Source organism: Plectropomus leopardus, chromosome 14 (assembly GCF_026936395.1).
Source record: "Plectropomus leopardus strain MGB_pleo_1.0 chromosome 14, ASM2693639v1, whole genome shotgun sequence".
NCBI classification, from domain to species: domain Eukaryota; kingdom Metazoa; phylum Chordata; class Actinopteri; order Perciformes; family Serranidae; genus Plectropomus; species Plectropomus leopardus.
Genome location: NC_142189.1, coordinates 30021029 through 30047965, shown reverse-complemented (window position 1 = coordinate 30047965; position 26937 = coordinate 30021029). Strand labels below are relative to the sequence as shown.

Genomic DNA, 26937 nt, shown 5'->3' with positions numbered 1-26937 from the left:
TGAGCACCGACCAAAGTAGCGACACCCACTCCACAAACTGAAGTGAGCTCATCTCGGCTTGATTTATATGCTGTTTTGGATGAGCAGCTGACTTGCTCACATTGATCTATAAACGTGGCCTGATCACATCATGAGTGTTTGTGATATCAATTTTTTTTCAATGTTAATTGGACTTTTTCCTCCTGATGTCTGATCCCACTTGTCCATATCTTTTTATGTGCACCAAGTTCTACCACGAGACATGGAAATGCATCCTGTACACCACACCTAACAATATTTTTCTCTCTTCATTTAAAACTAGAATTACTTTTTTGTGGTTGTATGCCTCCGCAAATTAGTCAAGATACAGTTTACATCCACATCTGTCCAGACTTATATGTAATCATGAAAGCTGACAATGCTTCCAATGTGGATGTTGATGCAAAGAAGCTACAAATTCTACAACATGGATGCTTCAATTACATTGTGCCCCAGGCAGCAAAGACGATCTCTACAATCAGCACAATTTTAGGTGGACACCCAAGATTAGTGCCACCAGTTCAGTACCTGACCAAATGTCTCCCCTTCTGTTCCTGAGTGACATGCTGCCTTCATGTGCTCCCCGAAAAAATCGTATTTAGTGTATTTGTGACTTACAAGCACATGAACAGCCCTCCAAAGCCGTAAGAATTGACTTATGACCCAAAGCATGTTTTGTGATCTTTGACCTATGATAACCAAAATAAAATCGGTTCATTGTTGAGTCCAGGTGGACGTTAGTAGTAGAGATAGTACGTTCACATATATGTTATATCTGGATTGGGCTGCTTCACACACTGCATGTCAGACTTTTTCAACAAAATCAATTAAACTATCCTTTCCATATAACCACTATGAGAGATAGTGGATCATACTGGTTTGCACTGTTAATGGTTGTGAGAGAGTTTGAGTGCTCTCCTTGTCTTTCATCCCCTAAAGACACACAGGACAAGTGAGCTAAAACAACTACATTGACCTTACATGTGAATGTGTACATTACATGTATGTCTGTCTGCCAACACCACATTAGCTCTTTGACAAACATGCAGCCTTTCCGGTAACAACAATTAAGGGTGCACCCTGATGCACACATACACTCCTTCCATCCATCATAGGATAAGCTGTACAAAACTGGTGGATCTTCATTACATAAGCTTGACACTTTATAACTTTCTTGAGTAAAATACACATTGCTGGCATCATGAAAGAGCAGTTCTGCTGCTATGAGGTTATCAACAGACCTGAGAGATGAGTCAACATGCACAGGCAAGCACTGCTAATGGTGGCAGATTTATTTAAAGAGGACCAATTGTTCACAAGAAAGTTTTATGTTTTAACAAACTACTGTGAAAACACAGGTCCTTAACATTTAAACAAGTCAGGGCAGCATGGACCGGTGAGTGAAATGAAAGCTATTTGTCATGTTCTACCCCCGTACACAAAGCTGTTATATAATCTCTCCCCCTCCCTCTGTCACTATATTTGTATAGTTGTCTGACTATCATCTACCTGTTTGTGTGCCAGCATACTGCACGCAGCTGTGGCAGGTAAAATCGCATGTTCCTTTAAGAAACTCCACCTTTATAGAGGAACATCACATTCTGACAGTGGTAGCCTGAGGTGTTTACAGGTAGAATATAAGAACTGGAGATTCCTCTCTCGTACTTGCTGATCTACCCAAACTAAACACTCTCCCTTTCTGGCTAGTGAGGTAAGATTAAGATCTTTATGAGCATGCAGCATTTTAAACAGCTTAAATTACACTTTAATGTACAATTTTGCAGCTTGTGGTATTCATAGCTGAAGGCCGTGTTTCAATTGTGTTATTAATTTTGCTAGAAAACATGCTGTTAGTGCAACATCCAAACCAATGATTAACAGCAAATCAGAGGTATAAGGTGTCTGCAATATTTTACTATTTTATTATATAAGGAGTCCACTTACTTTTACTTAAACTGACATTTAAATGTACTGCATAAAATATACAGTAAAGGCAACCCTTTCAGTTTTGCTCTAATTTCCATGAGTTGAAATAGAGTATCTAATAGTTTTTTGTTTTTTTTTTATGCACAGAAAAGGCTTTTCTCTCTCTCTCTCTCTTTTTTTTTTTTTTTTACAAATTTGTTTAAATCTGTTTTATTGAGCACTTTGCTACCATAGTCCATAATCCATCCTCCTAACAGATGTGGCCTATTAAAATGCTGTTTAACAGCATCATTACTGCACAGGTGTGCTTGGTATAGTTACAATAAAAGGGCGCTCTTAAATATGCAGTTTGATTGCACAACACATTGCCACAGATGCCACAGGTTTTGAGGGAGTGTGCTGTTGGCATGCTGACTGCAGAAATGTCCAACAGAGCTGTTGCCTGTGAACAGCAAATTCATGTCACTATTAAACTGTATCCAAAGTCATTTTAGTGAGTTTGACGGTAACCATCCTCATAGCTGGGAACAACTTGTAACCACACCAGCTCAGGACCTCCACATCCTGCATCCTCACATGCAAGACTGTCTAACACCAGCCATCCCAACAGCTCATGCAACAACTGATTTGCACAAGCAATCAGAAACCATCTCAGGTAAGCTCAGCTCTGTGGCCGGTCTCACGTAAATTAACAAGCTGGATGTGGAGGTCCTGGGATGGTTTAGTTACACGTGGTCTGTTGTTGTTAGACCGCTTGGATGTGCTGCCGAATTCACAGAAATGACTTGGGAAATGTTTTTGGTAATGCATTTTAGAGCAGCCTTTTATTGTGACCAGCTAAAGGCACATCTGTGCAATTATTGATGCTGCATAGTTAATATTAGGGATGTCAACATCTACACGTGTAAACGGGTACACGGATAACAAATCATAACCGTTCAGAAAAATCAATAACCGTTTACCCGTCATTTTTTCCTCTCCTCCTCCTCGTTCATTTCTCACCAATAGTATTTTTAGGGGTGATAATGTTGCCTGAAAGCTTAAGATAATAACATTAACTAACTATACACTTAAATGTTCCCACTAATGCAGTTATCCGCATACATAATACATGCACAGGTGGCAATGTTACGTTGATATTAAAAAAAAAACGCAGCCACAGCCACCAGTGTCGCGTCACTTCAAGTTGACTCGGGGCCGCATGGACAACAAGCAACAAGCGATGAACAAGCGGAGCTTAAAAAAATATATTGTACAAAAGTGAGCAATAGTTAAAACAATGATTAAAAAAGAAGGTTAAACCTTTTCCTGCTTTCACTTGTACGTTTTCTTGTCTGTCAAAATTGATGATTTTATTTTCAACTCATTTTACTTTCTGTCATAAGTAGGTCTAAGCCTTAAATGGTGAGATGGATTGCCTACTTTTTAAGTTCTGTTCGCTGAATAAACGTTTTTGTGCGATAACTAACTACTGGAATGGCTTTGATTTAATGAGATTAGGAGGTATTTGAATGGAGACAGAAACATCTAGTGGTTATATAGCGCAACTGCGATAGAAAAAGATCATAAATCGTGTAACCGGGTACACGTTGATTAGAAATCCCGTTTACACGTGTAGAAAAAATTGTAAACGTTGACACCCCTAGTTAATATCTTGATATGGCATACATGTCAGATGGACGGATTACGGTCGGACGATGGTCTTTGGTAAACAGAACAAGTCTTCTTTACCTTGATTTAATGAAAAAAATAGGAGCAAATACAAAAGTGTTGATTTAAACCCCTTTGGGCCCACTTGAATATTACACATTGTATCGCTCTGCGCACAAAATACACTTTCCAAAATCAAGCTTTAAAGAAATATTATATATTAATATGATTTTTTTACTTTGATTATTTTTTTTTTTAAATCAGTCCGAATCAAACATATCAAATATTCATTTATTTTCAGAATTTTAACCCTTTAAATGCCAACTTTTTGACTTGATGCCACTATCTTTTTACATGAAAAAGAAAAAGAATTATTTTCAATTTACTACATTCACAGAAGATTATTATTATTATGGTTATCACAGCCTGAATGGGTACACTTAATTTAACAGTATGAATATCACAATTTTGCTTTAACAGTCTATTTAGATTTATGGTAGCAGCTGAGCTGGAAATTCCAAAATTAATCAAAAATACACAACAATGCCAAAATGTATGCCATATGCATGAACACAGCCAAAATTATCAAAACATAAAGAATAAAAAGCACGTAAAATGCACTCAGCAGTCCGTTAGGGTTAACATCTTTCTCTTGTTGTGGTATGTATTTTAGTTTACCTGCAAAGTCATTGGATGAATCTCACCACCTCTTTGACTTGAGTGCATGTTTCACGACTGTGAAATTCAGTCTTTAATATGCAGCTATCGTCTCCAAGAGCTTGTTTATTCCTGCTATTAACATACATTTCGGAACATAAGTGGACAGTCAACACATCTGTTCATGACTGTGTCTATCATCCGTCTCCAGCTGAACACTTGTTTTCTGATTTCATTACTGCCAACATCACACACACTAAAAGTTCAAAGGGCCTTCGCACAGCTGTTGTGTTCACACTCTAAATACATTAATTTACAAATTAAAAATGATACAATATTTGTAGTTCTTTGCTTAATGTATGTGTGGTGGGAGAATGGGTGAAAGTGGCAGAATTTACACGAGTAGGCTTGTATACATGCAGAGGGATGTGATGTAAAAGTTTACTGAAAGTTCACTTCAGTAATGCCACTAATAGTCATTAGAAGGTGTAAACATTCATTTTGCTTGTGGTAGTATTTTATTTTCAGTGTGTGGATCAGTGGACCATTTTCTGGAAGTATCCTGATACTTTGATATCACAAAGTTAACATTTTGTCCACAGTTTTCAGTTTTGTTTGCATTTTATTTTGACATTGTGTCTTGGTATTAACTGACTATTAATTCGTTTTTTCCATTGCTCTTTTGGCCTTTTTGGTGTGTTGAGCAATTCTGTGATGATTCTGGAGCATGCCTAAATCAGCACTGCAAATTGACAAATTGAATGGGCAGTTTTGCCGGGTTTCCTTCGCTGAACAGCATCCGTGTACCATGAAATTGCTCACACTAACCACAAACATCCAGACTGACTTATTTAGAGACCTTACTTCTCCTCTTTGGCACTGTCTAGAAGGTGGAATTCAACTGTGTAGAGAATAAAAGCGAACATGTATGTCAAAGAAAGATAATACTTTAATAACACAAACACAGGATATTATATAACATTATGTAGGGAGGACAAGAACCAGCAAGCGAACTGACTCGTGCACAGATCGTATTGTACCTATCTGATAGCCGCAAGGTGAGATTAAACTGTGCAGAGAACAACAACACACAGGTATGTTGAGGGGGAAAAAAAAAACAAAAAAAAAACTCAAATTATTGTTCCGTAAGGTGGAAAAAAAAGGATTACAAATGAAAGCGAAAGAAATTTTTTCTTTACTTCCAGTCAGAGAGGGTTGAGGCAAAGCAATGTTACATATTTGGGAAGTGCTGATCATATGACTGGATAAATGACATGTGTTATCCTGCACAAGTTGTGTGAGATATTCTAAACCATGAATTGGATATAGTTTTGCTGTTGTTAAATGTGGTCCTCATTTACTTCAACTAACTGCCAATGTTTGAAGTTTTTGGATTCTCTGATCAGCCAAGACATGTAAAAATAACTAAATATTCTTTACAAATAAAGGTCACAAGGCATGAGTAACTGATAAAAATGATGATTTTATGTGTGAAGTATTCCTTTATCAAGAGTCTGTAGCGTTTTGAGGGGTTTTTTTATTTGAAAACTTAATTATAACATTAATTTTTTTAAAAGGATCAAGGAAGTTATGTTAATTTTTATTTTCCTTATGGAGTGAAGTTGTGGGTATTGAAGAAACTAGCCCAGCTGCCATTTCTAAAATAACATAGTATAAGAGCTGACTTTGTCATTGGGAGTTGGAAGGGATATGGAATGAAGTGACACATTAGTGAGACGCCTGCCAAGCTGTAGAGCACTGTTTAAGACGAAAAAAACAAAACAAAAGCTGCTGTGATATTGCAAGTCATCACTACCTTTCTAGCAGCTTTTTAGCCCTCAAAAATTGGTACTTTTTAACAACATATCACTTTGTTTCCTGCCAGAAGAGTGCCATCAAATGTGTTTTTTGTTGTTGTTTTTTAAATTTAAAAAAATCCTTGCACTTTCTGCCAGGATAAAGCCATCTAGTGGTGGAGAGGAGGGTATACACAGGTATGCAGGGTATACCCATCTCTTTTTCTAGCCATTCACAGTACACTGGCCTATTAGCCAAAAAGCCACTGGAATATATAGGACAGTATACCCACTAAGGTACCTACTGATACTACACCCACCTCATCAACTACCCTTAAGCCATTGGTGCAATGAAAAGTATCTAGCCCACCTTGAGCTTTGTTTTTTTTTCTAGGGTTGATAGCTTAATACATGCTTCTAGTATTAAATCCTTTCGCTACTCGTAAGACAGACAACATTGAAAACAAGTAGTTGATGTTTTCTTTTGTTTGTGTGAATAGAGATCAAACGCTACAGCAATGGCTCTATCCGGAGTGTGTATGAATATCGTCAATGCCCGTCATATGAAAGATGGCCGTGGGACCCATGACAACCCTGAGCGGTTTCTCAACCAAGACTACGAGCAGCTGAAACAGTACTGTCTTATCAAACGGGTGAGGTACATTGACGACATGTTCCCGCCTGACAGGAGATCCATCGGTGAAGGGGTACTGTCCCCTTCTGACCTGGCGAGAGTAGTGTGGCTGAGACCAACAGTGAGTATTCAGGTCTTTGATCCCATAAAACACTGAATGTTGATGGTTAAGAGAGTGAAAGTTCTCTTTTGCTTAATGCATTAAGCAAAACAGCATTATTATGTCAGCTCAACACTTATTTTGGTGGCACTAGCAAACCTTTCACATAACCATCACTGAATCGTGTTAATATTTAAAAAGTACTGCTTGATGTACTGTATTGGTTTATAAAAGGTGCTGTCAACAATTCCTCTCTCTCAGAAAATTGTTCCCAACCCATATTTTGAAGTTGATGGCGTCTCCAGGTTTGACTTCGGTCAAGGCTTAATTGGTAGGAAAATTTCTTTATGCGTAATAATTCATAAATTGTCTGTCCATCAATGCAATCTTGAGATGCAAGCACAGACCACAGACTACAGTAGGGCTCAGGAGATACTGTACTAATGTGTTTTCTGCACTCTTTCACTCAGGGGACTGCTGGTTTCTTGCATCTATCGGAGCTCTGACGTTCCAGATTGACATCCTTAAACAGGTTGTCCCTCTTGAACAAACATTTGATGGGGACTACTGCGGACTGTTCCACTTCAGGGTAAACCGACAATCAATGCCAGCAATATTTGTCTAAAAGTAGGCTAGCTTCTGCTAAATGGTTCATTGTGCCACAAAACATATTCCCTCCTCTCTCAATTACTCAGTTCTGGAGATTTGGAAGATGGGTGGATGTTATCGTTGATGACAAGCTACCGACAATTAATGGCAGGCTAATCTTCGTTAGCTCCAAAGATCGAGCAGAGTTCTGGCCTGCTTTGATGGAGAAAGCCTATGCCAAGTATGAAAAAAACAATGTACTGTTTGTCATTAATTGCATTCTCAATGTGATATTTGTATCTTGGCAAGTAATATCACACCCTCTTGTGTCAGAGTGTGTGGTTCCTACTCGGACATGAATGCTGGAACTCCTGCTGAGGGTATGGTGGACTTCACCGGCGGTGTTCACTTGTGTTTCGATCTGCAAAACCCTCCCCCAAACCTGTGGGAACTGATGTACAGAGCTGGCACATCCACATCACTGATCGGTTGCGGTACATTGCAGGGGGTAAGCGCAAATAAACCCCTCAAAACTAACACTGTCTGATTCTTTTTGCTTTTAGAACTCACACAGATCAGGGGCCCGTTTCAAAAAAGCATCTTAAGGCAAATATGATCATAGCCAAAGAATGTGCTAACATAACCATAGTTAGAAGGACTGTTTAAGTATGATCTTTCAAAAACATTGTTTTTATGTTTTGCATTTCCACAACAGCAGCCTCATTCTTTGGTATTTGATCGACGAACGCTTGATGTGATGACCTTTCTGGCTCCCAACGTTTTTTTTTGTCAAAAGCAGCAAACTAAACACATTATGATGGCAGTGTTCCATTTACAGGAGGTGTGTAAACTCCCTGTTCATACATGCACATGGACTGAAAGACTAGAGAGGTGCTAGGATGTCAGCCTCTCAAGTCTCAATAAATCAGGGACATGCTCACTGAGATAATTTATATAAAAAATGACCGACAAATCTTTTTTTTGTATCCGCTGCGGCAACAGATGTACACGGCTCATACTCAACATTTCCTTATGTGATCTGAGTGTTTAAATAACACCTGAAAGCTACAAACTCGCCAGAGGAAAAGGACACCCTTCTGCTTTTGAATCTGTATGTGTAAAGTAAAAAGTAAAGTGTATGTCAAGTGAAAACGACCGTTATACAGTTAAGCTTTAAAACTTTACTATGCATGTTATCATACAGCGCTATGGCTAGTCCAAAGTGCTACACCTATGGCATTCTCTCAAATATCTGACATTTTAGATTTTTTTTTAAGGTAGTTACTTTATTATTGTTTGTTTGCACAAGTTAAGAGTTTTTTTTATTTATCTTTATGTGGTAGAAGATAGCGTGCAGTCAGGGTTCTGCGTGGGTGCACTCTAATTAGATGTGAAAGCCGTTGGTGCAGCTGTCACACACAGCAATCCAGTTCATTTTGACTCTTCATATAATTTTCACATTTTATTTGGCTCAATGCACAAAATTTGTGAAGGCATGCTGATCTAATGAGGTTAGCTAATTAAAACATTAACATTAACAGCGAAGAAAGGAAAATAACAGTGCCCTAGGGATAACTATTCTGTAGGCTATACCGGGAGTTAGTGTTGCCCTGATTCCCTTGTCAAAAGCCTATGGGATTTTTGCACTGGTTTTTGGATTATTGTAGATAATAAGATCTGTAGCAAACAAATGTTTATGATAGTTACATGTTTTATTCAGCAAAAAAATCTTCACAAGTGAACAGCTCTTTTAAGTCTTTATGCAATCACCAGAATAAAAAAGCTAACGTAAGCCTATAAATGAACTACACCACGGTCACATGACTAAACATCCCTCCCAAAACAACTGTAAAGCCATGTTTGGTGTGATGACATTTTGTAGTCTCATTAGCCACTTGTCAGCAACCACCTTTTTTAAGTCACAAAAGCACCATAGATTACTGGTGGGGTATTTATTGATGTATTTTATGTCATAAAAAAATTAATTCTTGAGCACGTGTAAACCACAGACCTTATTTCAGGCTTCTGAATAAAAAAAACATTCACAAAAAATCTTTTGACACAAGGGAACAGGGTGCTGAAATTCCAACTACTTTCTATGTTGTTTAACTAATTCCTGTGGCACTCTATATGAATCATTATTTACGGCTGAAAATGTCATGTTCTAGGACAGTGTACCTGCTAAACTAAATGACCTAACAGCTCTTTGTAACTATGACTTGTTTGAACATATAAGGCTAACTTTCAAGCTAAATTACACATACGTTTTAATGTTTTTAGTAGCATCAATATTTTTGTCTATCATTACTTTTTTCCTTAGCTATGTTTAATTTAAGCGAAATGTTAAATCTATGGAGCCTACGGTTCCCAATCAGTGATTAAGATACACAAGAGATAGACCATCACATGTTTGTCTTACGTTAACTTCATTTATTTTGTGGTTAGTGAAAAGTATGTCATGTAAGATCACTTGCAGTTATAACACACAAGGTGTCTCCTTCTTTTAGGAGACATCTGCCAACACTGTGTTACCAAATGGACTGGTTCAAGGCCATGCCTACACTGTTACAGGTTTGAAACAGGTAAAGAACTCCATGTGTATTTAAGGTATTATGCAGTATATTACCAGCAGTTAGCAGTTTAAGCTCTGCAAATGATTGGGTTGATTTATAGAGTTTTAGGGTAAAAAAGGTCTTAAGTTGGCCTCTACTGTATATTTGTATATATTAAAGGAAGTAAGCACATATTCAAGTACATATATTTTTATGGCAAATAACAAATTCTGTTTTCTCTGGTAATTATTAATCAGGTGATGAGCAGAGGGGAGCTGGTAAACCTGGTGCGCTTGTGGAACCCCTGGGGCAGAGGAGAGTGGAACGGAGACTGGAGTGATCGGTAAGAACAACATTGAGTGCTGTGACTGTTTCACTGATAAATCACTCTGACTGAGGAAAGAAAACAGATTATTATCTTTGGCAACATTTGTTGCACACACATTTCTTAGGAATGCTTAGTCAACAATTTGTCTGCTTCTTGACTCTAATCTCTACAGTGACATATTAAATAATTATGTTTTTGTAAGTCATGTGTAAGGGACTTTGGGACATTTTGAACATACATGGGAAACATTTGTTGTTGTTTGTTGTTGTTTTACCATAAAAACCCTCTCATAATTACAATACGGTTGTACCACTTAACAGCAAAACATGACCACGGAGGCCAAGTTTTGACAGCTCCTCTTCATTCATATCTTGGAGGCTGTAATAAAATAAAGATGTGATTTATTTTATATCAGTGAATGTAAATCTATGCTGGTACACTGTCATTGCTTTTCATTTTAGCCAGATGAACAATAACTGTCTTAGTTTTTCCATCCAATCATTACTGGCCTCAACCTTACCCACTGATTGCAGCAGGTTACAGGTTACAGGTTACAGGTTAGGCTGATACATCCAGTTCACGGGTCATCCAAGTCATGCTTGATCTGTGTGCTCTCTTAATTTTGATATATTTCTTATGTGCAGCTTTATTTTTGCGTGACATCTAATATAAGCATGTTATCTAAGTTTGGAACAGAGCCTTGAAAAGTCTCTGTCTGTTTTGTTGTCTTGGCTATTTGCACAAAACTGGTTTTGGAAGTTTTCAGTTCTGACGAGCTGACTTTTGTGCTTGTTGACATTTTGTCAACAGATGAACTGTTTGCTTTTTCAATTAGAGCTAAGTATGTGTCAAGCACCCAAAACACTGGATTTTTAAATATTTTTCAACTTCATACTTTACTATGACGTTTTTGATCATTTTTGGACGACATTTTATATTATGAAGATTTTTATTAATTCTGGTCTACATACAATGCTATGATTTTTTTTCAAATTTTTTCCACGATTTTTCGATGACATGGTATACCATGACATTTTTATGGTTTCTGAATTTGGATTTTACAGCATCTTAAGTTTGTTTTTCTCAGACCTTCTGTCCTTTCAAACTCCATGCCACAGGTTTAAAAGTTTTACATTACTACGAAAAACGTCCAGGCTCCATGCCAAAGCTGAAATTATTCCTCATCTAAAACTACCACACAATGGCCAGGATTTGTGCTCAAAAACAACCCTACTCACCAATGTGCGCTATTGGCCCTGCGCTTGAGCCCATTATTTGAATAGTGACTTGCATCCTGATTAGGGTTGCAGCAAAATACCAGTTTTAAGGTATGCTGTGATATTAAAGTCAACCATTACCATAACATGTACATTTGCTTATCTTCGGTGTTGAAAAAAAAATGCAATTTGACGGAGAATCCCACCTTTATTTTAGTGATTTTCAAAAGGTAGAATTTATAAATACACTTCCTTTAAAAAAATGATAAAACGCTTGTTCAACCAAAACTAACTCTTCTGTTTTCATTCCATTGTGATGCTTTGAAACCCCAATATTTTCAGGACGGTTATTATACCCTGAAAATCTCATACTGTTGCAGCAGTACTCCTAATGAGAACAATTGATGAAAATATTGCCTCTCCTCTTTCTTCACTAAAAGCTCACCTTTATGGCAAACTGTGAGTCCTGAGGATCGGAAAATGTGCCAGTCAGTGGCTGATGATGGAGAATTTTGGTAAGCAAGCTGAAATCAACTTTTGACAATTTTTTGTTGTCTCAACAACTTTTGTGTAAACATTTAAAACTGACTGTACCACAGTTTTACATACAACAAGTACAAAAAAGTAGGTACCTGTAATCACTAAATGCTATCCATACATATTGTTTCATAAAGGATAAATTTCTATGGTGGCAAAGACAGGCATTATTATTGAGTGATGATGTACAAAGTAATTCAGTGTAACTATTTAATTGTAATAAAATGTAGATTGAGGTTACAATTTCATTTCAATTTCAGTACATCTAAAAATGTTTCTCCAGATTTCATTTATCCACATTTCACTTGCATGTTTTATCTCAACTGACTTTTCTTTGATGGATCAAGTGAATTTAAAGGCCATAAGCGGGCCGACAGCGAGCGCTCGCAGCCCTTGTTGCCGATGTTTTTCTTCTGCCATTGTGCTCTTAACAGAAACATTTCCTGATGTGCTGTTGTTCACTTGCACACAGTAAATATGATTTGTTCTTTCGTTATTGGGTTGTGTTGTTAATGTGCTAACTAACTAGTGTTCTTCCAATTTCCCATTTTGAGTGACTATTACAGACAACCTCTGTCTGCTGGTATGGGGGCGTATTTCCTCTCACGCAGGCACAGAACATACGTGCTGGTTGGCCGTCAGTTTGATGTGTTCCTGTGAAACTCTTTGGCCAAGAGACGGTGACATGAGGCGACACAACAGGGCGTCACGGCCTTTAGATTTAAAAAATGCGTCATCTAACCGAATCTCTGATATTGACAGGGTGACTGAGGCAGACTTCTGTAAGTTCTATTCAGATCTTGACATCTGCTGCCTTTGCCCTGACTTCCTTGATGGAGCCTCCTCTTGCCACTGGAAGACCTCCTACTATGAGGGGAGATGGGTTGCAGGAACAACTGCTGGAGGATGCATGAATAACCTCGGTACGCCCAGGACATCTGAATTTATGCAAAACTGTCCCCTCCAAAGCAGTAATGGAGACTCGAGTGCACTAACAAAAAATGTAATGATTGTGTACAAGCAGTGCAACACTTTTTAAATGTTTGCATTAGGGGTGTCAACGTTTACAATTTTTTCTACACGTGTAAACGGGACTTCTAACCGACGTGTACCCGGTTACACGATTTATGATCTTTTTCTATCGCAGTTGCGCTATATAACCACTAGATGGTTCTGTCTCCATTCAAATACCTCCTAATCTCATTAAATCAAAGCCATTCCAGTAGTTAGTTATCGCACAAAAACGTTTATTCAGCGAACAGAACTTAAAAAGTAGGCAATCCATCTCACCATTTAAAGCTTAGACCTACTTATGACAGAAAGTAAAATGAGTTGAAAATAAAATCATCAATTTTGACAGACAAGAAAACGTACAAGTGAAAGCTGGAAAAGGTTTAACCTTCTTTTTTAATCATTGTTTTAACTATTGCTCACTTTTGTACAATATATTTTTTTAAGCTCCGCTTGTTCATCGCTTGTTGCTTGTTGTCCATGCGGCCCCGAGTCAACTTGAAGTGACGCGACACTGGTGGCTGTGGCTGCGTTTTTTTTTAAATATCAACGTAACATTGCCACCTGTGCATGTATTATGTATGCGGATAACTGCATTAGTGGGAACATTTAATTGTATAGTTAGTTAATGTTATTATCTTAAGCTTTCAGGCAACATTATCACCCCTAAAAATACTATTGGTGAGAAATGAACGAGGAGGAGGAGAGGAAAAAATGACGTGTAAACGGTTATTGATTTTTCGGAACGGTTATGATTTGTTATCCGTGTACCCGTTTACACGTGTAGATGTTGACATCCCTAGTTTGCATGTTAAACTGCATTATTCATTCATTCTGTACAATTTAATTGACCATTAACAAATAGTAAAAAAAATCCAATTCACCTTTTTAGAAGTAATCAGATTCAGTAAACAGATTCACCCTTATCTTGACAAAATTGTAAAATGCTAAATTGTTTGACTCTTTGCCATCCAGACACTTTCTGGACTAATCCACAGTATCGGGTCAGGATTGATGAACTGCTGAGTGAATGTTCTCCAAAAAAAGATGACAAAAACATGCTGGTGTCTCTGATGCAAAAGCCTGACAAGAGAAACAGGCGCTTGGTCCAAAATCTTCACATTGGATTCTCTATATTTGAGGTAAAATGACCTTATTTTTGTTATATTAACAGTGTTATAGATATATCATGTGTTGTCAAAGGAAGCAGCTGTTGAAGACAGTCGAATGAATCAAAGCAAAAATAAAACCATTCTGTGGCACTGTAAACAATGTCAGTGCCAAATCATAAAGTTAGCATTTATGTTACATTGCTCATCTCATTAAGTTTTAATAATGTATCATTATTTGAAGTGATGTCTATTTGCATTGTTTATATGTTTTCACAGATTTATGATTTAACTCAAAGTCTTTTTTGTCTCTCACATGAACTCATTTTCCTGATTTCTTCTAAGGTGACTGAAGAAGTAAGTAAGAAGTTCAATTTTTAACCACCTGCATTCTGCAGCCCTATTAAAATCTGCATAGAAATGACCTCCACTTCTTATGGGTATTACAGTACAAGACACACGGGGGGAAGTTCCCAGCTGCCTTCTTCAGCAGAAACAAGCCTGTCGCCCAAACAAAAAGCTACATGAATGCACGTGAGGTGATGGAGTTCCTTTTGCTAAAGCCCGGTGAATACCTGATTGTGCCGTCCACCTTCAATGTTAATGAGACAGCTTCCTTCATCCTGACCATCCTCTCCAAGGCAGAGACCCACATCCAGTAAGTCACTCAACCAGAATCAAACTGAACGCATTCAGCACCAAAGGCAAGATCCCTCCACCACCCCAGTCTGCCTCTAATCTGGAAGGCTCCTGACCGCTTTCTTCCTTATTCTCGTTAGTATTCTGTTCACAAGACAGCAGCCTTCCAAAATGCATGGGTCATGCACAACTAACTGGCTCATCAAATGTACGAATTACTGCATTACTTTTCGTAGGAAAACCTATCAATAGTGCATGTGAACTGCCACACATCACATATTACAAAAGCATTTTATCCAAAGAACAAAAACACACTGCAGTTTGACAGGCGGTGTTAGGCAAGTTGAGCTGAAAAACTACACTAATTACTCAGCAGCAAAACTTATGTGTCAAAAGTGCCTTTAAACAACTCCAAAGCACAGAAAACAAAGCCATATTATCTCTCTATCAATGCTCTATTTAAGACTGCAAAAAAGCTGAGCCTCAAAATGTCAAAGTAACAGAGAATTAATGGGATTGGTAACTTAACCCTTAGGGCCCGCTTTAATATTACACACACTCGTATAGTTATGCACACAAAATGCGCTTTACAAAATCAAGTTTTAAAAATCAAATTTAAAAAAATATTATCCATTAATATGATTTTCTACTCCCATTTAATTTTTAAACAAACACCAGTCCTAATCCTAAATATCAAATATCCATCATTTTTTATTTTTAACCTTTAAATGCCAGGTTTTTGTCATGATGCCACTATGTTTTTAGATGAAAAAACAACACAAAAAATGAATCATTTTCAATATACTACCTGCTAAGTAGATTTTTTCTTCACAGCCTAGTATATGTCAATGATTTGCATCGACATTGATTTTGATCTTTTTTGTGCAGTGTCAAATCCTCACACTCATACCACTCTGCACACAAACTATGCTTTTTAAAATCCTATAAAACTAATATAAAAACATATTACATTAATATGATTTTCTGCTTTCATTGAGTTTATTTTTTAACCCTTTAACTGCCAGGTTTTTGTCATGATGCCATGTGTTTTTAGATTAATACCCCAACACCCCCCCCCTCCCCTCCAAATATTTTCAATATACTACATGTTAAGTAGATTATTTATTTTTGATTATTACAGCCTGGGTAATGATCTGCAGCAATACTGATTGTGACAGTGCAGTACAGAAATAATACAATGCATTTTTTTTATGTTTTGATGGCTGTGGGACCAAAATTAATAGTATGGATGTAACAATTTAGTTTCCACAGTGTATTTTAAACTAATTGTAGGAGCTGAGCTGGAAATTCCAAGGTTGAACAAAAATACACAATCTTGCCAAAATGTATGCTATATGCATGAACACAGCCAAATTTCAGAAATAAGGAATGAAAAGCTCATAAAATGTGCCAAACAGTCCCTAAGGGTTAAATGTCATGACTTTCACACTTTACTCCCTCACACTTGTTACCAAAGGGGATCACATGACTGTAACGTGTTACTCGTGTACTGCTGTCTCGTCTTTCTTTCCAGTGAGAATTCTGGTGGCCATAACCACGAGCATAAGGAAGACAAAGAGGTATGATAGATTAAGATAAGATTTTAAGTACATTGGCAATGTTTAAATTATGTTTGTATTGCTGTTATGTTGCATGTTGTTCACTTTGTTAATTGTATTAATAGCATTAGTAACACATACATGTTGAACAGTGCTTTTTTCACCTGAAGCTAAAAGCACTTCATATTTTGCAGCCCATGCAAATCCAGAATGGAGGGGATGACGAAAATAAGAGAATCTTGTTCCGTCAATACTCTGACCAGGTAATTTGTAATTATCTATTACTGAATGAGGTAAAACTATGGTGATTGAGCCTAAGGCCCACTGATGAAAGCTCTTGCATTTGCAGTATATCAAACTGAATTTCTGTGGCAACGCATGGGGGAGAAATCACAAGCAACGCACACTCAATAAATAATCTGCTCTCACACACACTCTGAAACACACACACACACACACACACACACACACACACACGCACACAAACTGTGCTGTAGTAGCCCTTTCATATCACCCAGGGGCATAGATTTCGTTATAATATTTATGTGGGACACATATAAAACAGGGGTATTTGGGATTCCTCCACCAAAGTTTTTAGTGCTTAACATTCTACTTTCTGGTGATTTTTTAATGCACTGATTGGTGCATTATCTGCATCAATTAAAGATGCAAATGTCTTTAATTTGGTCAAAGTCCTTTGCTACTTTAATGTTTTTATTTGCGGGGGCAAGTGCACATGTTCTAAATACAGAGGGGAGCATGTGCCCTGCATCATGATTTGCGCAGATGATCTCGCAGCTGTAAGGCTCATTGAACAAGCTGATATAAATTAATTCAAGCCATAGTCTGCCAAAAAATGGACTGCAACACCATAATTTCTGCCAAGGCAATAATTCAACATTTTGAATAATCTGCTTATTTGCTTTGTGGCATTACTGTGTTTTATCGACATTTTAAAAATATTGCTTAAGCATTGCGCAAATCTGTAATGGACCCGCCTCATGTCATGCAAGCTTTTTGGAAAGGGGGCTGAATAACGCTGCAAATTTAGGACAAATTTTTTTCGATGAAAAGGGCATGACCATTTTAAAGGGTTCCCTTGACCTCTGACCTCAAGATATATCAATGAATGCCCACTTTATGCAAGTCCCATCCAGTTTTTTCTGTAATTTGATTCCTAATCAAGACAATCTGGTAAGAATTGCTTCACCTTGTCAATATGGACTTCAAAACTGTTTTGAAATGCAAAATAATGGAACTGAAAACATGTGACTAAAAAATGGGCTTCACTATAGAAATTCTGCGATGAATCACGATTTAAGATCTAAGTCATGATTAAAGCTATAACGTCAAACACTGTTGTTTGACCAACCTAACTGATGTTTCTGCTGAGCTTACTTTATGTACTGTGTTGCTTGCCTGGATTTAGTATCTACAATATCTACATCTGGGGGTCTCAAAGTATCACAGACCTAAGATCTACAACTCAGTCTCACATCAGGTTAACTCAGTTAACTAGGTTAAATGAATTTTCTAAGTTCAGAAGAGAAAGAACAGCAGCAGACTCCACAAGAGAGAAAAAAAGACCTCCAGCCAATACAGAATACACACAATCACCAACTTAGGGAAAACAGAAACATATGTTTGGGCTATAGGATCATTCTGTCCTGTACAAAATATATTTGTTTGAGACAAATATAAAACTCAGGTATAACCAAAATAAAACTAAACACAAATGTCAAGTAAAATTGCATTAAATCAGCTCTTAGTTTTGCTAAACAGAAGTTAATTGGAAAATTGCTCCAAAAATGCTCTCATTTGCAGTTATCCGTTTTTCATAATTTGTTTTCCTTCCACATAAACTTAAGTTTCCTTAACATCATTAGTCTCTTTTAATCTTGACTTTCTTTGCCTTACATGTTCCTTTAACGTTATTTCTCGACTTTGATTTTCCTTATAAAATCAATTGTAGTAAGTTTTTAGTCTGTCTTGAGCCCCAAAACAAGAAATCACCTGAGATCTTAGTGAAATAAATGCAAAAATATAAGTAGCAATCTTCCTTGATCAAGTCAAATTTAACTCAGTTCCTACCGGCCTCCATGACAGAATGAGGGGCTCCGCGAGCAGCGATGACAATCTGGGTGGTAAGCCAAGCAGCTCCATGATGTCACAGATGATGTCATCCCTCAAAAAAAAAAAAAAACCAACCTGCACACAAGTGTGAAGAACAGTCACATATCCATTGCTTAGAAATACAAGAACTAAAAGAACTAAATGTGCATAACACTTACAATAACTTGAACTAAACTGTCCCCCTTCTTCCCCATATACACATTTCAAATTAAATGCACATTCACTTTTAACAGCATTACATGCTATCTCAACTGCTGGGGCATGCACGGTTTTGGTGTTCACGCTGACAGCATTGTTGCTGCAGAGCTGCCGGTTACTGTAACTGTCCACAGTTAAAAGCGCATACTCTACTCATTCATGAAGCAGCAACATAGTCCTGCAAATACTTCACAATAAAACACCTTGTGTCATCAATTTAAGGGGTTCTGTGGACAGATATGCTGGCAGGGTGCTTTTATTTTGAAACAGACAGGGAAGGTTGATTTCTCCATGTCTGTGACGGATATAGACATTGAAACTAGTGTTGCAAATTGTAATCACTTTCCTTAATCGATTATTGGTAAAAAAAAAAACTAAAAAAAAAAACTAACAATCCATGGATGAATTTATCGTAGTTTGAAAAAAAACCATAAAAGCATATTTCAAACAACATCAAATGCGTTTTTTTCCCTCAGTCAAAGCTGACAGCAACATATTGCATATACTTTAACAGCATTTCATAGCCTATTGATTGATTAAATTCCACATGTTCAATTCAATTCTTAACAACCAATGAATCGGACAGCAATTAATTGTTATCATCCCTAATTGAAGCTGTAGTGAAGGGAGGTATAAAGTCAGCGTGACCATTTAAACTCCATGTTCACTGACTATTTTTTGCTGAAAACTATGCACATCACGCAGTAAAAATCTGTGATGTTTTTCTACATGTCCCTAAGCTGAGCAGCCGTGAGCCATGCCTGAGCAGCGCTGCTCACACCGGCACTGTGGCTGCTCTCACGCACGGGCCACGACTGCATGGGTAAGCAGTTTGTGTGCGCTGTGGAACCTCTTGTATTTTTTCTCTGCATCCATGTGAACAGGTTAGAGCAGCTTCACTGGTGGAATGAGCAACAGCTCAGCTGCTGCACATCTACAGAAACTAAGTCTTGACAATTCTTTCCACATGGCGTGTGCAGCTTTCAGCAAATAGAAACAGTAAAAATGGTCTGTTGATAATTAATTTGACTCTATACCAACTTTTACTACAGTTTCAGTGTCTTGAGACATGATGAATTACAAATATACCCTTTTCATTTCTTCCCTGGTGTTTTTCAAACATATCTAATTCAAACTCTATTCAAACATAATTTCAGCAAGCATGCATGCATAGAGGGAAAGACAAACTGCAGGGGAAACATGAAGAAATGTAATGATGGTGAACACGTTACACGTGACACATATTATAGCCACATTAAGTATGTTATGGATAAATGTGCCACAAGGTTACATTTCGTGGACAATTATCCACAAAAGAATATTAAAAAAAATCTAATTTCACACAGAAAAATCCATGTTTTTCCCACCAAAACTTTCAGTGCTTTTTACTAATTCCGTAATTTTTTCAGACCTGGAACAAGTGATTGTGGTATTTCATGACTTTTCCAGGTTTTCGATCATAGACATATAGACCAAGTCTTTGCCGCTCCAGTCCATTGAAACTATGCGTCAGCACAGCCGCCATCTTTTGTCAGTGGCAGCCGCATCTACTCACTGCATTAGACAGTGCAGGCAGAGGTGTATCAGTGATTAATATCATCATAACTCACTTTTTAAAGATTATCAAGCTGTTTGATTAGTTTAAAATGGCAGACATGTATTTATAATATAGAATAACTGGTTAAATGAAAAATGTAAGTTTTTATATCAAAATGCTTGACCCAAAATGCTAAATATTAGCTCTATGAGTAAATATAAATTCGATGACCAATTCACGTATATATATATATTGCAAGCATTTTTAGCACAGTGTAACATTGTTGTATTTATGATAATTACAAACAAAATTCTCTAGACATTTTCCCCTAATTTTCTGATAATATTCTTCTAATTTTCCCAAGCGTCTCCCTCCTTTCTAAGAGTATTCATTTGCAAAATAACTTTACATTAATTCCTTACGCTACCACCATCTGGCAATTATTTTTGCAAGCAAGTAAAAACTGAACACATGTAGAATATATTTCATGAATTAGTCATGGAACTAATATTTACTATCTACATTAGATGCATATCACACACACACACATATATATATATCATACAAGCAAAACTATAGCACAGAAAAAAATAAACAGCTAAAATAAGAGTACTCATTAAAACCGGGAACTGAGGGAACGCTACCATAAGTGATAAAACACCAAAGGCAGGATAGAACCAATAGATAAAAAATAAAAATAAATAAACAAATAGAATATTAATCATAAGATTTAAAAAAAATGAATGAATACAATATTCAATACTCTCAATAGTTGATAAAATATCACTTTAAAAATAAATAAATGAATAAAAATAATATAATATCACGTGAAACAGAGGGAAAAGGTATGAATAAATAAATGGTCAATAAATAAATAAGTCAAATATAAAAAACACAAACATTTGCTGAACCATATTGTTGACAATACAGTGTGTTGCACAGCTTCACACAGGAGTGGAGTGTGTGTTTGTAATTGTGGAGATATGGTAGTTACAGCTGCAACAACGCTGCAGCGTGAGCACAACAAGCGCGCTGAGCTGAGGTTACCCTCACGCGCTGCTGCCTGTTTGAGCATCTCCGGGTGTAAACTAGCTAGCTAAAGGGTAGCTAACTGGCGAGCCGCAAAAAACAGCAGCTATGTTCTCTTCATTTCTCCAATTATACGTTTCTATTTACACCATGCATTTGAAGGTAAAGTAATACACAATTCAGTTAGCTCTAAACAAGCCCTAAAAGCTAACCCGCTACACTCCATTAGCTAACCCACTGGGATAACTGGGAAGCACACGCCGTCTCGTCCCGAAGTTCCCTTTCCACAGTTACTCTGCAGCTTAACAGTTTTCTCAGTCTCTTACTATGGCGACACACCAGCTCCACTCAGCTTATAACTATAACACACACAAACATACACACACACACCTGTCCGTGTCGCGTCTGCTGCATTTACACAGGCGAAACCCGACCGAAGCTGCTCTGCACGAAGCTGCGCCATTCTTTGCCCGTGAAGCGTTCAAGGAACACCAGTAAACCAAAGCCTTCAGTAAAAACTTGGGGTACACTGTGAGGCATTTACAGAACACCTGTAAATTGTAGGGTCTGAAAATAACTCATTTTTCGCTGCTATTGGAAAGGGCTGCCTGGCAGCAAAGCAAAGCTGTGAAAACTTTCTTAATTTGAAGTTCACTTAAACTGATATAGATTTTTTCAAATGCATGTCTTTATTTATTTATTTTTATTTGCTTTATCATTTTTTTTTAAACATGGCTACTGAACTAACCAACTGAGGCAGCATTTGCTCAGAAACGTTTGATTTACGTAAATGGCGTGGGGGTTTTCTACATGGAAGTTATTGTTTCAAACATTTTACTACTATCTTGTACATTTAATTAAAGTAGAACTAGACTTTTATGTCTGCGCTGAATTTTCTATTTGAGCTTTGTTATTATTCTTTTGGTGTTATATAAAGGTAATCGAGATTTTGAGAATATGAAACCATAAATAAGTGTCCTTGTTCTGATTTCATTTCCAGTATGAAGAAGTGGATGCTGAGCAGCTCCAGAGGCTTCTAAATGAGAACATCGTGAAAGGTTTGTAATGTAAAGAGGTTCAACAGCATATGAGCTAAAAAAGAAAAAAAAAATCAAATATAATAATCCTGTGTAGAACTGCTTTGTTCATAGATTTTAGCCAAGCATCAGTGTTCTGCTATTTCTTTCTTCTATTTTTATATAGATGTGAAATCTGGAGTCTTCAGCATTGATGCCTGTCGCAGCATGGTTGCTCTGATGGATGTATCCTCTCATGTAATATTCATTATGAATTTCATAATGTACTGGAAAAAATATGATTGTTTTTCTTTTTTTACATCTCATGTGTCACTTTGCTAAAGGTAGAAGCTCTCACAGTAAATGCAGTTACATAAAACACATCATAGTGTACATGCCAGAACCTGCCTGCCCTTTTGGTGGTTTCACAGAATCAGATTTCAATGTCAGACTAAGACGCGAAGCAACATGTGCAGCTCTCATTTCTTAATGTCAGGTTAGACATCAAATAGACCGACTGGCAAACTGAACGGCAACGAATTTCTTCGTCTGTGGAAGAAGATCATCGATTACAAGGTTTTCTTTTTGCTGCATTCAGAAACTCTGAACCCTGAGCAAAGTGGTTTGCTTTAGCTTAAAACATGGAGGAAAAGGCTTTTGATTAACTTGGCAAGAAATGTTTCAAATATTGCAAAAAATTAATTGGTTTAAAAAAAAAAATTAAAAGCTGGGGGACAAAAAAAATCCAGAAAACTATATCTTTAATTGTCATAATTGTATATTTAAAATTATGTTGCAGAATTTTTACTTTTTAAGCTGTTTTTTCAAGTAATTCCCCTGTTTTTTGTTTTTTTTTGTTTTTTTTTGTTTTTTTTAACTTTTTCAAACTTTTTTTGCTTCTTCATGTAATATTCTTGTATTTTTTCCTACTTGCTTTTATTTTTAATTTGGGGGTAATTTCTTCTGAAGTTGCAAATTGCCTTCTTTCCATGTTTTTGAAAGAAATCAAGCCAATTAGCTCAGTTTTAAAGGGCTAAAAATCTTATAAAAGGAAGCTTAGAGTTGTTGACCTTTACATAGTTACTATCTTCTCTTTTATCAGGACATTTTCTTCCGCACTGATGTTTCACAGACAGGAACACTGTCGCTGAGGGAGCTGAGGAATGCAATCATGGCTTCAGGTAGACGATCAGCTGCTGTCCTGTGATTTATCCTCCTTATTTTAAATCTAATGATAACAATAATAATACATTGGATTTATATAGCGCCCTTCTTGAACTCAAGGTTGCTTTGCAAAAAAAAAAAAAAAAACCCCAAAAAAGTGTAATGAATGGTGCAGAACTTAAAAATCTTATGTATGATCTAAGCAGCTAACTAACATTATCTCTAGCATGCTGCATGGCAACCAGACAGAGCCTCTAATTGAGACAGGCCTTTATTTGTCCAAATGTATCGCCACACCAGGCTAGTAAAAGAGACTAGGCATCTAATGGGGATGAGGCTTTTAACTGAAGTTTCATGGTATATTTAATTTCTGCCCCCACACTGGACCTTTAATAAAATGAAAATAATCTGCAGCATAGTCACTAATGAAAACAATAGTCAGTAGCAGCCCTAAAATAAATATACCTAAACTTTTGTTCCGTGTATGTTGGTTTAGGGAAGAGCATCAGTGATGACATGCTGAATTTGATGGCTCTGCGCTACGGTGCCTCCTCTGGACACATGACGCTGGATAGCTTCATCAGTCTCATCCTTCGCTTCGACTGCATGAGCTGTAAGTACATTTGGGCATCTCCTGTTAGCCGACAGTAGGTTAAGTATAATACAGACTAAAAACTTTTCAATACTTCGAAATAAACTTAAGGGCTTTCTGCCAGGAAGTCAAGTGAAGTAGCATGAAGGGCAACAAAAGTCATGTAGATGGAAAGTTGTGTGGGATGAATAGATAAAGCACAAGACTTTCATCCGCAAAACTGGGGTTTGAGCTCCATGTGAGTCAATGTCAGTTTAATGTTGTATTCTGACATTGCTGAGAGGCTTAGTAAAGATGTCCAGCTCACAGACAGGAAACATCTTGTACAAAAGCCGAAGCTTTCATTTTGGAACTACTTGAACAATAAAGGGACATCTTCATTGGACGTTCAAGTAACTATCATTAAACATTACAGTGTTTGCTGCCTAAGTACAGCTACTAGCATGTCTGTAGACTATTAGTTGGTTCAGTTTTAACATCTGGAGTGTATTTTGGGCTTTTCAATACCCGCAGCTTACTGGGATAGCAAGGGAAAGCTACTTTATAGCAATGCACCATAGGGTGGGCAACAATAACAGCAGGAATCTCCAGTGCATTTCACCTTATCATAGTTTCACATACTGTATGTGGCGGTACTAGAGTGCAGCAACTGGTACAGATGAAAATGGTGGAACTTATCTATATCAGTTTAAGTGAATGATGGAACTTCATGGCATGTGACATCTCTGACTCCCACTCCTTGCCTTTATAGTTTCTGAAGTCATACGAATTTTTGTCTTTCTCAATAGGTATCTTCAGACAATTGTCTGATGGAACACACATGAGTCTCCGTGAATCAGAGGTAATAAAATGTATTCTGAATTTGCTGGTACTTTTCATTTCTGTCCATTCACAATCTGCAGAACAATTTCTGAGTGTGTTTTATACTTAAAAAAAGCTACTACATTTGTAGGTCCCTGTGATGAAATGATCTTGCTTTTCAGCAGAGCCAAACATGCAACACAGCGCAACATTAATCTGTCTCCTCTTAATTTGCAGTGGATGTACCTTTCGATGTACACTTAACCTGACAGAGAAGATGAACAGCAGGATTCGTTTGTAATTACAGCAGCAGATGATGTGAAAAAATATAATTATGTCTTTATGTCTCCAAATGAGCTACAACAGGGTATGAAACAACAGGGCATTTACTCCTAACTTTGCTTCCTTTAGGGGTGTAACAGAAAAAATCCCACTGCAAAGTAGAGTGGGAGAACAATTGGAAGGAACATGAAGCGCGATTCATTTGTGAAAAAACACTTGTTAGAGATAGTACAGTGGCCAAAATATGCATAGCATCAAATGCAACAAAATTTCAAAAGTGTGCTTTTATTGTTAAGGTCTTTACACACTTGGGGTGCAGGAAATAAAAAAATTAAAAAAAACATCTCTGGTGTGCAAAGGCCTTAACTGAGGTTCAAATGTTACATTTGTCACAAAATGCCTTTTTTTAAATTAAAAATTGAATGTGGATTTAGGACACTAGATCACAGTTAGATCGTGAAAATAAAAAATCAATCAAGTTAATAAATTGTTTTTTGTTACACCCCTAGTAAGTACATGTATTGAGAAATTCAGTAATGTGAAAATATACCCTGTCTGATGATACACAGCAAAGATGCCATATCTTTTTATGTCTACATGTTAGTCTTCAGTTATTTGTGCTGGATTTTATATTTTACTGCAAGATGGAAATAGTTTTTGTTTTTTTCCTGCCATGCTAGCATCAGTCAGTCCGCCATTTAATATCACAACAACAACTGGATGGACTGCCATGAAAGTTGATACATACATTCAGGATGCTCAGAGGATGAAGCCTGCTGATTTATGTGATCCCTTGACTTTTTCCTAGGGCCATGGTGAGGTTGATTGTTTATTAAACATTAAATTAGTGCTAATTGGCAAATGTGACACAACCTCCTAAAATGACTTGTTTCATTTGGTCTGATAACATTTTGAGAGTCTAAAAAAGACTCATGTTTAGAGCTCAAGTGTGGAGGATTCAGAGGAATCTATTGGCAGAAATGATAATAATATGTAACGTGATTTTCATGAATGTTTTCATTAGATTATTAACACCTAAAGATAATAATCATTCCGTTTTTCTGGCCTTACAATGAGCCATTTACACAGAGTGGATCCTGTTTCTACAGATGTCCAGAATGGATAAACTGAACACTGGTTCTAGATAGCACCATTCACATTGTCATATTTTCATGTCAACCTCTGACATCTTCTTGCTTGGTCCAAAAAGTGATGATTGGTTGCAATGTGCAAACTCACCACTAGATGCCACTAAATCCTACACACTGGACCTTTAAGTTTTTTTCATCCCCATTCAACATTACAGAGCAGTAAACCAGAACTCAGCCACTCTAAGTCTCAAGTGTGCCTGCTCTATGATGCTGAAGATGAAAAAACTGAACTTTTTTGGCTTTGTGTGCCACCTTGCAACTTTTATTTAATGAATAAGGTCCCACCTCCAGTGCAGCATTAACATACAAGAATTTAGCTCAAAGCACCATTGTGTCTAAGTACATCCTCTCAAAGCTGCTAGCATGGCTGTAGACTCTTTATCTTGTTAAGTCTCTCTGATGGGGCACTTTTATTTTTTTAAAGTGGGTTAATGCATATTTCTGTTTAAGGTGGTGATAGACTTTTATTTTAATAATTTTGTACTTCACATAATAAAGACATTATCCAAACCGGTACGAAGATGTGTCATCCAGGTCTACATAAAAATCAAGATTAAGAAACTAACTCAAGAGACATATGCTGCCTTTTGATTAGTTCTTTGGAGACTATTCATGAGTAGCGCTGGATTTGATGGTGTTAGAAAAAAACCTGTTAAAGCCGACCAACACATTGTCATCCAAATGCATCACATGGTGCCGCTTCTCTTTTCTTT

The 26937-nt window shown here is 37.1% G+C and overlaps 1 protein-coding gene and 1 long non-coding RNA gene across 2 annotated transcripts in view; one reads left to right on the top strand and one right to left on the bottom strand.

The window, feature by feature from the left end:
- LOC148187522 (uncharacterized) overlaps window positions 1–22212 on the bottom strand; it is a 40987-nt gene extending 18775 nt beyond the window's left edge. The window contains exons 1-2 of the long non-coding RNA XR_015778604.1: window positions 21609–22212; window positions 18413–18529 (exon numbers count right to left, since the gene is read on the bottom strand). This is a non-coding gene — a long non-coding RNA (uncharacterized LOC148187522). The remainder of the gene's footprint in view (window positions 1–18412; window positions 18530–21608) is intronic.
- On the top strand, window positions 1571–26740 carry LOC121953760 (calpain-8-like). Its single transcript, XM_042500981.2, has 22 exons — window positions 1571–1729; window positions 6548–6802; window positions 7043–7112; window positions 7252–7370; window positions 7477–7610; window positions 7703–7877; window positions 9877–9951; window positions 10179–10264; window positions 11907–11981; window positions 12766–12926; window positions 13990–14156; window positions 14469–14480; window positions 14573–14781; window positions 16297–16342; window positions 16516–16584; window positions 22219–22276; window positions 22422–22480; window positions 22736–22810; window positions 23337–23415; window positions 23895–24011; window positions 24779–24831; window positions 25029–26740. The coding sequence occupies exons 2-22, from the start codon at window positions 6566–6568 to the stop codon at window positions 25053–25055; spliced, it is 2103 nt and encodes a 700-aa protein (XP_042356915.2). The 5' UTR covers window positions 1571–1729; window positions 6548–6565; the 3' UTR covers window positions 25056–26740.
- Window positions 26741–26937: the final 197 nt, after the last annotated feature.

Bases quoted from the DNA above. Each gene is read 5' to 3' on its own strand.
- LOC121953760 (XM_042500981.2), top strand. From the start codon at position 6,566: ATGGCTCTATCCGGAGTGTGTATGAATATCGTCAATGCCCGTCATATG. The intron at 6,803-7,042 runs GTGAGTATTCAG...CCTCTCTCTCAG, and splicing joins TAGTGTGGCTGAGACCAACA to AAAATTGTTCCCAACCCATA. The intron at 22,481-22,735 runs GTATCCTCTCAT...ATGTCAGGTTAG, and splicing joins GCATGGTTGCTCTGATGGAT to ACATCAAATAGACCGACTGG.